General features: G+C 33.7%; 1 protein-coding gene across 2 annotated transcripts in view; it reads left to right on the top strand.

Annotated features, from left to right (window-relative positions):
• LOC136813268 (protein DD3-3-like) overlaps nucleotides 1–11,663 on the top strand; it is a 61,485-nt gene that overhangs the window by 9,241 nt on the left and 40,581 nt on the right. Inside the window, exons 14-15 of one of the 2 annotated variants that reach the window (XM_067069779.1) lie at nucleotides 959–1,093; nucleotides 2,631–2,834. In XM_067069779.1, coding sequence (XP_066925880.1) covers nucleotides 959–1,093; nucleotides 2,631–2,818 — 323 coding nt within the window. In that variant the 3' untranslated portion in view covers nucleotides 2,819–2,834. Of the gene's footprint in view, nucleotides 1–958; nucleotides 1,094–2,630; nucleotides 3,320–11,663 lie in introns of those variants that run through there. The other variant, XM_067069778.1, reaches the window with a different exon arrangement.

Below are 11,663 nucleotides of genomic sequence, written 5' to 3' on the forward strand. Positions count from 1 at the left end.
TGGTCCTCTTCCATGGTTGTTCATCTAAGCATCAAGTAGCATTTTTGTACCTAAGTAAGAAGTACTTGGTATGACTAGGCCGAGGATTGAACACACAAACAAGCACATCTTTGCAGAATACTCTTTGTACTACGGTTGCAGTCCTTTAGAAATTCAGTTAACGCTTATAAAAGGCGAACTGAGATTCTTTGATTCTTTCATTTTATCAGTGCATATAATCAATAAGTGGTACCAGCGGCTCTGATTTACGAGATTAAACAAGTTTCTTTTTTACAGCAAGTAGTTTTCTTACTTTGGGATTAAATGTTTAGCAGGAACGTTGTATCACTTGATCTGACGCAATAGTTTATACATATTAAAATGTTATATAATGTGTTGATATACCAAGTCATCTAAGAACTTTAGACAGATATATAATTTAGCATGTTTTCAAAGCGTCCTGCACTAATGTACTTCCCAGTTTTCTCAAAGGTAACGAGTCGAGTGGGAATTGACCCCACCATCTCTCGCTTGCCGGGCGATTGCTCTCCCAATTCAATTCCCACTCGATTCGTTACCTTTGAGAAAACTGGGAAGTACATTAGTGCAGGATCCGTTGATTCATTATATACCTATAAGTAAGCCCGAGTTTATGTATGTGTGTTTTTCTGGGTCGGAGACGGCAAGATTCTAACTTTTCTACATCCTGACTGACTGAAGACAACATTAAATCAACACTTTTACCGTCCTCCATTTTGCGGGTCAAAACTGCGGGTTATTCCAAATCGCTTCAGTCACGCTGATTGTCGTGCTGAGGCCCTAGACCACTCAGACAATTTTACATTGTACATTCTATATTTCAATTACTTATATTTTCGTCAAAGTGTACTACGAAACGATAAACATGAAATACACACTGGTACAGATTATAGTTTCTCGCACACTTTATAATTTCAATAACTTCTTTTCGTCACCACAGGCAAGAAAGCCACAATTCAAATGAAAGTGAAGTCTTCAGGAACAGAGATTTACCGTTCTACAGATACTGAACATTGGCAGAAAATCGAAGATGTCGAGTATGACGATGGAGTTGTCAAATTCCAATCCGAAAAAGGTAGGATAAGCTACCCAGCTGGCACACAATGTTGTTTTAACGTATAATTAACGTTATTTGTACGTTATGAATGTCACATGGATGTCGTTTTAAGGGCTCTGACCACAGATATCTGTAAAGCCCGAAGGGCTAGATTTGCGGCCTTTGTCAAAAAGTGAAGCTCATCTTTGGAAGGATTTCCTACCAGAGTCACGTGACTAAAATATGCAATTTCACCGGTTTGAGAGATGTGAAATAACGTTTGCCGCCTACTTTTTTTTAATCCCGCGCTCCGAAAACAATTAAAATGCTAGATCCTATCCATCGGGACGAAATTTAAAAAGTCAAATTTTCGCTTCACTTTTTTTTGCTGGAGAAAGCTTAAAGTTGCCTATCTAGCCCTTCGGGCTTACATATCTGTGGCTCTGACCATAATCCAAAAATTGATTTTGGTATTTGAGCATAAAAGTTATATTTCAGGTTCCTTAACACTTTTAACAAAGAATTGCATTTATAAATTGCTTTTTAATCGAATCCCTTAAGAGTAATTAAAAATTCAATTGCAAAAATGACGTTATGAACTTTAAAAAGATGTTAATAATATGTCGCATCACACTTTTTTACAAAAAGTGCTTAGTTTTAATGGGTAATTTCTTTACACTGTCCGCAAAGAATTGAACTATTTTAAATTTTGCGGAAAATTTTTCTAAAAAGATGTGTCAAAAGTTATGACTGTTTTTTAAGCAAAATCCAGATGAAAAATTGATGAAAAACCACTATTTTGAAGATTTCGAGACAAAGAAGCATTTACAAAAATTTTCTGCAAATTTTTTTATTGTTTGGTAATAGATACACCATCTACTGCGAAAAATGTTTTCAAAATGTTTTTTCTTCGCCGAAACTAAGCTCTTCAAAGTTGAAATACTCTTCCTCGCAAAAGTCTTCATTTTCTTCTTCATCAATTTCTTTCAATGCAATTTTTGAATTTTCAGATTCAGGAATAGTTTGTCTGATAGAAAATGTATAACATGCCATAGTTTTGTTGGTTACATCAGTCAGAAAACACATTTTAAACACGGCAGTTATGAAAAATTCTCTATGCTCAGAGCCCTTACCGTTGTGTGCCGTCTGGGTAGTAGCTTCTACAGGGTGATAAAAAAATCACACCCCAATCCTTAACGCAAAACCATCAACACTTATACCATATTAGATTTGAAGCCTAAGTGTAAGATTTGAGGTTTTATAGCTAAGATATTTCTTAAATATTGAAGTTTGAAGAAAAAAGGTACGCTTTTCATAAATGAAGACAATTCTGACGTCAGTTTATAATTATGTAAGCTCACAAGAGAATGACATCATGTACCTTTAAACGGTCTTCATCTTGCATTTAAATAAGAGTCAACACTCTCTAATTCGAAGCTCTATAAATCGACTCTTTCAGTAATTCAGTTCATCATTAATTACCCTTGAAGATCAAATTAGAAGGACTGAACTGTATTAATTATTTAGTCATCCAGTAATCACTTTCCCTGTACTCAAATGTTTTTAATTTTTTCAGGTGGTGTTTTCGTCGCCCGATCAAACTATCGAACACGAAATATCATTATCGGTTGTGTTGTAGCACTTGTCGTTATTGCTGTCCTTGTCGGTGGAGTTTTCGCTTATTGTCGGCGCAACCCCGAATCGTGGATGAGTGCCAAACGAAATATCGACCAAATAAAATTGAGCACAAAGAATCAGATCTAATTTGAAATATGATTATATAATTAAAATATCTTGAATGCACGTTTTCTTATAAGAACAAGATAAGAACATAAGGCTTCAGTGACCAAAATATTAAGAACAATTTAAAAACATTCTAAGGCTTTACGGACTCTGAAACACTATTTTTTTAGGAAAATGGACAAAAATAGTCACAAAATGGTGAAAAAAGAACAACATTACGAACATTTTTAGGCTTAAAACTTAAAAGGTTAAGAACATCAAACGGTTTCAGAAATTTTGGATGCTCTTATAAAAAAAGGTTAAGAGGCCGGAGATTTAAATTCGAGGAGAGTAAAGGAATTCAATTTCTCACGAATTTCCTTTAAATTTTCCACAATTTTTATAACTCAAAGGTATTCATGAAATAATTTTAATACACTTAACTGGATTCGTCAAAATTTTATACGATAATTTTTATAAATTTTGTACTCTCGTATACATGTTGTTTTACATTAAATACACACTCACATCTATATTATAATACGCTAAAATCGGAACTCTCCAATTCTCGCATGAAGCTTTTTCGCTAGCGATTTTTAAGCAGACGGCAATTCTTTTTCGCGCCTTTTCTGTGTTGGTTTTTACATTAGTAAAATTTCAGCTTTAAAATGAAAGCCGTGAAAAACATTTAATCTTTTCTCTCTTTTTCTTATCTTCTTTTTTGATCATTTTCAGGAGCACTTTGAAATTGAAGACTCTTCTTTTTCTTTTTCATTTTGAAATATTTAAGTTTCAAATTTTCAAAGCTTCCATCTGGGGGGTCGAACCACTGATCGCTTGCATGTTAACCAAACGCCTTAACCAACTGAGTTAACTCGACGATGCAATTACTGTGCATTCAAGCTATAAATTGAATTCAATGCTCTTTAGAACTTTCACTTTTGTCTTCTCATTTCTTCAACCTCTATATCTATATTATAATTCTCTATATAATATTACTCTCCAATTCTCGCATGAAGCTTTTTCGCTAGCGATTTTTAAGCAGACGGCAATTCTTTTTCGCGCCTTTTCTGTGTTGGTTTTTACATTAGTAAAATTTCAGCTTTAAAATGAAAGCCGTGAAAAACATTTAATCTTTTCTCTCTTTTCTTATCTTCTTGTTTGATCATTTTCAGGAGCACTTTGAAATTGAAGACTCTTCTTTTTCTTTTTCATTTTGAAATATTTAAGTTTCAAATTTTCAAAGCTTCCATCTGGGGGGTCGAACCACTGATCGCTTGCATGTTAACCAAACGCCTTAACCAACTGAGTTAACTCGACGATGCAATTACTGTGCATTCAAGCTATAAATTGAATTCAATGCTCTTTAGAACTTTCACTTTTGTCTTCTCATTTCTTCAACCTCTATATCTATATTATAATACGCTAAAATCGGAACTCTCCAATTCTCGCATGAAGCTTTTTCGCTAGCGATTTTTAAGCAGACGGCAATTCTTTTTCGCGCCTTTTCTGTGTTGGTTTTTACATTAGTAAAATTTCAGCTTTAAAATGAAAGCCGTGAAAAACATTTAATCTTTTCTCTCTTTTTCTTATCTTCTTTTTTGATCATTTTCAGGAGCACTTTGAAATTGAAGACTCTTCTTTTTCTTTTTCATTTTGAAATATTTAAGTTTCAAATTTTCAAAGCTTCCATCTGGGGGGTCGAACCACTGATCGCTTGCATGTTAACCAAACGCCTTAACCAACTGAGTTAACTCGACGATGCAATTACTGTGCATTCAAGCTATAAATTGAATTCAATGCTCTTTAGAACTTTCACTTTTGTCTTCTCATTTCTTCAACCTCTATATCTATATTATAATACGCTAAAATCGGAACTCTCCAATTCTCGCATGAAGCTTTTTCGCTAGCGATTTTTAAGCAGACGGCAATTCTTTTTCGCGCCTTTTCTGTGTTGGTTTTTACATTAGTAAAATTTCAGCTTTAAAATGAAAGCCGTGAAAAACATTTAATCTTTTCTCTCTTTTCTTATCTTCTTTTTTGATCATTTTCAGGAGCACTTTGAAATTGAAGACTCTTCTTTTTCTTTTTCATTTTGAAATATTTAAGTTTCAAATTTTCAAAGCTTCCATCTGGGGGGTCGAACCACTGATCGCTTGCATGTTAACCAAACGCCTTAACCAACTGAGTTAACTCGACGATGCAATTACTGTGCATTCAAGCTATAAATTGAATTCAATGCTCTTTAGAACTTTCACTTTTGTCTTCTCATTTCTTCAACCTCTATATCTATATTATAATACGCTAAAATCGGAACTCTCCAATTCTCGCATGAAGCTTTTTCGCTAGCGATTTTTAAGCAGACGGCAATTCTTTTTCGCGCCTTTTCTGTGTTGGTTTTTACATTAGTAAAATTTCAGCTTTAAAATGAAAGCCGTGAAAAACATTTAATCTTTTCTCTCTTTTTCTTATCTTCTTTTTTGATCATTTTCAGGAGCACTTTGAAATTGAAGACTCTTCTTTTTCTTTTTCATTTTGAAATATTTAAGTTTCAAATTTTCAAAGCTTCCATCTGGGGGGTCGAACCACTGATCGCTTGCATGTTAACCAAACGCCTTAACCAACTGAGTTAACTCGACGATGCAATTACTGTGCATTCAAGCTATAAATTGAATTCAATGCTCTTTAGAACTTTCACTTTTGTCTTCTCATTTCTTCAACCTCTATATCTATATTATAATACGCTAAAATCGGAACTCTCCAATTCTCGCATGAAGCTTTTTCGCTAGCGATTTTTAAGCAGACGGCAATTCTTTTTCGCGCCTTTTCTGTGTTGGTTTTTACATTAGTAAAATTTCAGCTTTAAAATGAAAGCCGTGAAAAACATTTAATCTTTTCTCTCTTTTTCTTATCTTCTTTTTTGATCATTTTCAGGAGCACTTTGAAATTGAAGACTCTTCTTTTTCTTTTTCATTTTGAAATATTTAAGTTTCAAATTTTCAAAGCTTCCATCTGGGGGGTCGAACCACTGATCGCTTGCATGTTAACCAAACGCCTTAACCAACTGAGTTAACTCGACGATGCAATTACTGTGCATTCAAGCTATAAATTGAATTCAATGCTCTTTAGAACTTTCACTTTTGTCTTCTCATTTCTTCAACCTCTATATCTATATTATAATACGCTAAAATCGGAACTCTCCAATTCTCGCATGAAGCTTTTTCGCTAGCGATTTTTAAGCAGACGGCAATTCTTTTTCGCGCCTTTTCTGTGTTGGTTTTTACATTAGTAAAATTTCAGCTTTAAAATGAAAGCCGTGAAAAACATTTAATCTTTTCTCTCTTTTCTTATCTTCTTTTTTGATCATTTTCAGGAGCACTTTGAAATTGAAGACTCTTCTTTTTCTTTTTCATTTTGAAATATTTAAGTTTCAAATTTCAAAGCTTCCATCTGGGGGGTCGAACCACTGATCGCTTGCATGTTAACCAAACGCCTTAACCAACTGAGTTAACTCGACGATGCAATTACTGTGCATTCAAGCTATAAATTGAATTCAATGCTCTTTAGAACTTTCACTTTTGTCTTCTCATTTCTTCAACCTCTATATCTATATTATAATACGCTAAAATCGGAACTCTCCAATTCTCGCATGAAGCTTTTTCGCTAGCGATTTTTAAGCAGACGGCAATTCTTTTTCGCGCCTTTTCTGTGTTGGTTTTTACATTAGTAAAATTTCAGCTTTAAAATGAAAGCCGTGAAAAACATTTAATCTTTTTCTCTCTTTTTCTTATCTTCTTTTTTGATCATTTTCAGGAGCACTTTGAAATTGAAGACTCTTCTTTTTCTTTTTCATTTTGAAATATTTAAGTTTCAAATTTTCAAAGCTTCCATCTGGGGGGTCGAACCACTGATCGCTTGCATGTTAACCAAACGCCTTAACCAACTGAGTTAACTCGACGATGCAATTACTGTGCATTCAAGCTATAAATTGAATTCAATGCTCTTTAGAACTTTCACTTTTGTCTTCTCATTTCTTCAACTCTATATCTATATTATAATACGCTAAAATCGGAACTCTCCAATTCTCGCATGAAGCTTTTTCGCTAGCGATTTTTAAGCAGACGGCAATTCTTTTTCGCGCCTTTTCTGTGTTGGTTTTTACATTAGTAAAATTTCAGCTTTAAATGAAAGCCGTGAAAAACATTTAATCTTTTCTCTCTTTTTCTTATCTTCTTTTTGATCATTTTCAGGAGCACTTGAAATTGAAGACTCTTCTTTTTCTTTTTCATTTTGAAATATTTAAGTTTCAAATTTTCAAAGCTTCCATCTGGGGGGTCGAACCACTGATCGCTTGCATGTTAACCAAACGCCTTAACCACTGAGTTAACTCGACGATGCAATTACTGTGCATTCAAGCTATAAATTGAATTCAATGCTCTTTAGAACTTTCACTTTTGTCTTCTCATTTCTTCAACCTCTATATCTATATTATAATACGCTAAAATCGGAACTCTCCATTCTCGCATGAAGCTTTTTCGCTAGCGATTTTTAAGCAGACGGCAATTCTTTTTCGCGCCTTTTTCTGTGTTGGTTTTTACATTAGTAAATTTCAGCTTTAAAATGAAAGCCGTGAAAAACATTTAATCTTTTCTCTCTTTTTCTTATCTTCTTTTTTGATCATTTTCAGGAGCACTTGAATTGAAGACTCTTCTTTTTCTTTTTCATTTTGAAATATTTAAGTTTCAAATTTTCAAAGCTTCCATCTGGGGGGTCGAACCACTGATCGCTTGCATGTTAACCAAACGCCTTAACCAACTGAGTTAACTCGACGATGCAATTACTGTGCATTCAAGCTATAAATTGAATTCAATGCTCTTTAGAACTTTCACTTTTGTCTTCTCATTTCTTCAACCTCCTATAATCTATATTATAATACGCTAAAATCGGAACTCTCCAATTCTCGCATGAAGCTTTTTCGCTAGCGATTTTTAAGCAGACGGCAATTCTTTTTCGCGCTTTTTCTGTTTGGTTTTTTACATTAGTAAAATTCAGCTTTAAAATGAAAGCCGTGAAAAACATTTAGTCTTTTCTCTCTTTTTCTTATCTTCTTTTTTTTGAATATTTTCAGGAGCACTTTGAAATTGAAGACTCTTCTTTTTTCTTTTTCATTTTGAAATATTTAAGTTTCAAATTTTCAAAGCTTCCATCTGGGGGGTCGAACCACTGATCGCTTGCATGTTAACCAAACGCCTTAACCAACTGAGTTAACTCGACGATGCAATTACTGTGCATTCAAGCTATAAATTGAATTCAATGCTCTTTAGAACTTTCACTTTTGTCTTCTCATTTCTTCAACCTCTATATCTATATTATAATACGCTAAAATCGGAACTCTCCAATTCTCGCATGAAGCTTTTTCGCTAGCGATTTTTAAGCAGACGGCAATTCTTTTTCGCGCCTTTTCTGTGTTGGTTTTTACATTAGTAAAATTTCAGCTTTAAAATGAAAGCCGTGAAAAACATTTAATCTTTTCTCTCTTTTTCTTATCTTCTTTTTTGAATATTTTCAGGAGCACTTTGAAATTGAAGACTCTTCTTTTTCTTTTTCATTTTGAAATATTTAAGTTTCAAATTTTCAAAGCTTCCATCTGGGGGGTCGAACCACTGATCGCTTGCATGTTAACCAAACGCCTTAACCAACTGAGTTAACTCGACGATGCAATTACTGTGCATTCAAGCTATAAATTGAATTCAATGCTCTTTAGAACTTTCACTTTTGTCTTCTCATTTCTTCAACCTCTATATCTATATTATAATACGCTAAAATCGGAACTCTCCAATTCTCGCATGAAGCTTTTTCGCTAGCGATTTTTAAGCAGACGGCAATTCTTTTTCGCGCCTTTTCTGTGTTGGTTTTTACATTAGTAAAATTTCAGCTTTAAAATGAAAGCCGTGAAAAACATTTAATCTTTTCTCTCTTTTTCTTATCTTCTTTTTTGAATATTTTCAGGAGCACTTTGAAATTGAAGACTCTTCTTTTTTCTTTTTCATTTTGAAATATTTAAGTTTCAAATTTTCAAAGCTTCCATCTGGGGGGTCGAACCACTGATCGCTTGCATGTTAACCAAACGCCTTAACCAACTGAGTTAACTCGACGATGCAATTACTGTGCATTCAAGCTATAAATTGAATTCAATGCTCTTTAGAACTTTCACTTTTGTCTTCTCATTTCTTCAACCTCTATATCTATATTATAATACGCTAAAATCGGAACTCTCCAATTCTCGCATGAAGCTTTTTCGCTAGCGATTTTTAAGCAGACGGCAATTCTTTTTCGCGCCTTTTCTGTGTTGGTTTTTACATTAGTAAAATTTCAGCTTTAAAATGAAAGCCGTGAAAAACATTTAATCTTTTTCTCTTTTTTCTTATCTTCTTTTTTGAATATTTTCAGGAGCACTTTGAAATTGAAGACTCTTCTTTTTCTTTTTCATTTTGAAATATTTAAGTTTCAAATTTTCAAAGCTTCCATCTGGGGGGTCGAACCACTGATCGCTTGCATGTTAACCAAACGCCTTAACCAACTGAGTTAACTCGACGATGCAATTACTGTGCATTCAAGCTATAAATTGAATTCAATGCTCTTTAGAACTTTCACTTTTGTCTTCTCATTTCTTCAACCTCTATATCTATATTATAATACGCTAAAATCGGAACTCTCCAATTCTCGCATGAAGCTTTTTCGCTAGCGATTTTTAAGCAGACGGCAATTCTTTTTCGCGCCTTTTCTGTGTTGGTTTTTACATTAGTAAAATTTCAGCTTTAAAATGAAAGCCGTGAAAAACATTTAATCTTTTCTCTCTTTTTCTTATCTTCTTTTTTGAATATTTTCAGGAGCACTTTGAAATTGAAGACTCTTCTTTTTCTTTTTCATTTTGAAATATTTAAGTTTCAAATTTTCAAAGCTTCCATCTGGGGGGTCGAACCACTGATCGCTTGCATGTTAACCAAACGCCTTAACCAACTGAGTTAACTCGACGATGCAATTACTGTGCATTCAAGCTATAAATTGAATTCAATGCTCTTTAGAACTTTCACTTTTGTCTTCTCATTTCTTCAACCTCTATATCTATATTATAATACGCTAAAATCGGAACTCTCCAATTCTCGCATGAAGCTTTTTCGCTAGCGATTTTTAAGCAGACGGCAATTCTTTTTCGCGCCTTTTCTGTGTTGGTTTTTACATTAGTAAAATTTCAGCTTTAAAATGAAAGCCGTGAAAAACATTTAATCTTTTCTCTCTTTTTCTTATCTTCTTTTTTGAATATTTTCAGGAGCACTTTGAAATTGAAGACTCTTCTTTTTCTTTTTCATTTTGAAATATTTAAGTTTCAAATTTTCAAAGCTTCCATCTGGGGGGTCGAACCACTGATCGCTTGCATGTTAACCAAACGCCTTAACCAACTGAGTTAACTCGACGATGCAATTACTGTGCATTCAAGCTATAAATTGAATTCAATGCTCTTTAGAACTTTCACTTTTGTCTTCTCATTTCTTCAACCTCTATATCTATATTATAATACGCTAAAATCGGAACTCTCCAATTCTCGCATGAAGCTTTTTCGCTAGCGATTTTTTTAAGCAGACGGCAATTCTTTTTCGCGCCTTTTCTGTGTTGGTTTTTACATTAGTAAAATTTCAGCTTTAAAATGAAAGCCGTGAAAAACATTTAATCTTTTCTCTCTTTTTCTTATCTTCTTTTTTGAATATTTTCAGGAGCACTTTGAAATTGAAGACTCTTCTTTTTCTTTTTCATTTTGAAATATTTAAGTTTCAAATTTCAAAGCTTCCATCTGGGGGGTCGAACCACTGATCGCTTGCATGTTAACCAAACGCCTTAACCAACTGAGTTAACTCGACGATGCAATTACTGTGCATTCAAGCTATAAATTGAATTCAATGCTCTTTAGAACTTTCACTTTTGTCTTCTCATTTCTTCAACCTCTATATCTATATTATAATACGCTAAAATCGGAACTCTCCAATTCTCGCATGAAGCTTTTTCGCTAGCGATTTTTAAGCAGACGGCAATTCTTTTTCGCGCCTTTTCTGTGTTGGTTTTTACATTAGTAAAATTTCAGCTTTAAAATGAAAGCCGTGAAAAACATTTAATCTTTTCTCTCTTTTTCTTATCTTCTTTTTTGAATATTTTCAGGAGCACTTTGAAATTGAAGACTCTTCTTTTTCTTTTTCATTTTGAAATATTTAAGTTTCAAATTTTCAAAGCTTCCATCTGGGGGGTCGAACCACTGATCGCTTGCATGTTAACCAAACGCCTTAACCAACTGAGTTAACTCGACGATGCAATTACTGTGCATTCAAGCTATAAATTGAATTCAATGCTCTTTAGAACTTTCACTTTTGTCTTCTCATTTCTTCAACCTCTATATCTATATTATAATACGCTAAAATCGGAACTCTCCAATTCTCGCATGAAGCTTTTTCGCTAGCGATTTTTAAGCAGACGGCAATTCTTTTTCGCGCCTTTTCTGTGTTGGTTTTTACATTAGTAAAATTTCAGCTTTAAAATGAAAGCCGTGAAAAACATTTAATCTTTTCTCTCTTTTTCTTATCTTCTTTTTTGAATATTTTCAGGAGCACTTTGAAATTGAAGACTCTTCTTTTTCTTTTCATTTTGAAATATTTAAGTTTCAAACTTTCAAAAGCTATTCAAAGTCTTTCAAAGTCACCCTCGAATGTCTACCCACGATGGCTAGCCACGATGGCTAAAGGACTTAAACGAAAGAATATATTTACAAGATATTTTTCATTGTGGTAATTTCTAGCAATGCAAGATCTTCATTTCTTCCCAGGCAGTTTTCATTTAATTT

The sequence above is a fragment of the Clytia hemisphaerica genome, unplaced genomic scaffold (assembly GCF_902728285.1).
Source record: "Clytia hemisphaerica strain Z4C2 unplaced genomic scaffold, Clytia hemisphaerica genome assembly, whole genome shotgun sequence".
In the NCBI taxonomy this organism is placed as follows: domain Eukaryota; kingdom Metazoa; phylum Cnidaria; class Hydrozoa; order Leptothecata; family Clytiidae; genus Clytia; species Clytia hemisphaerica.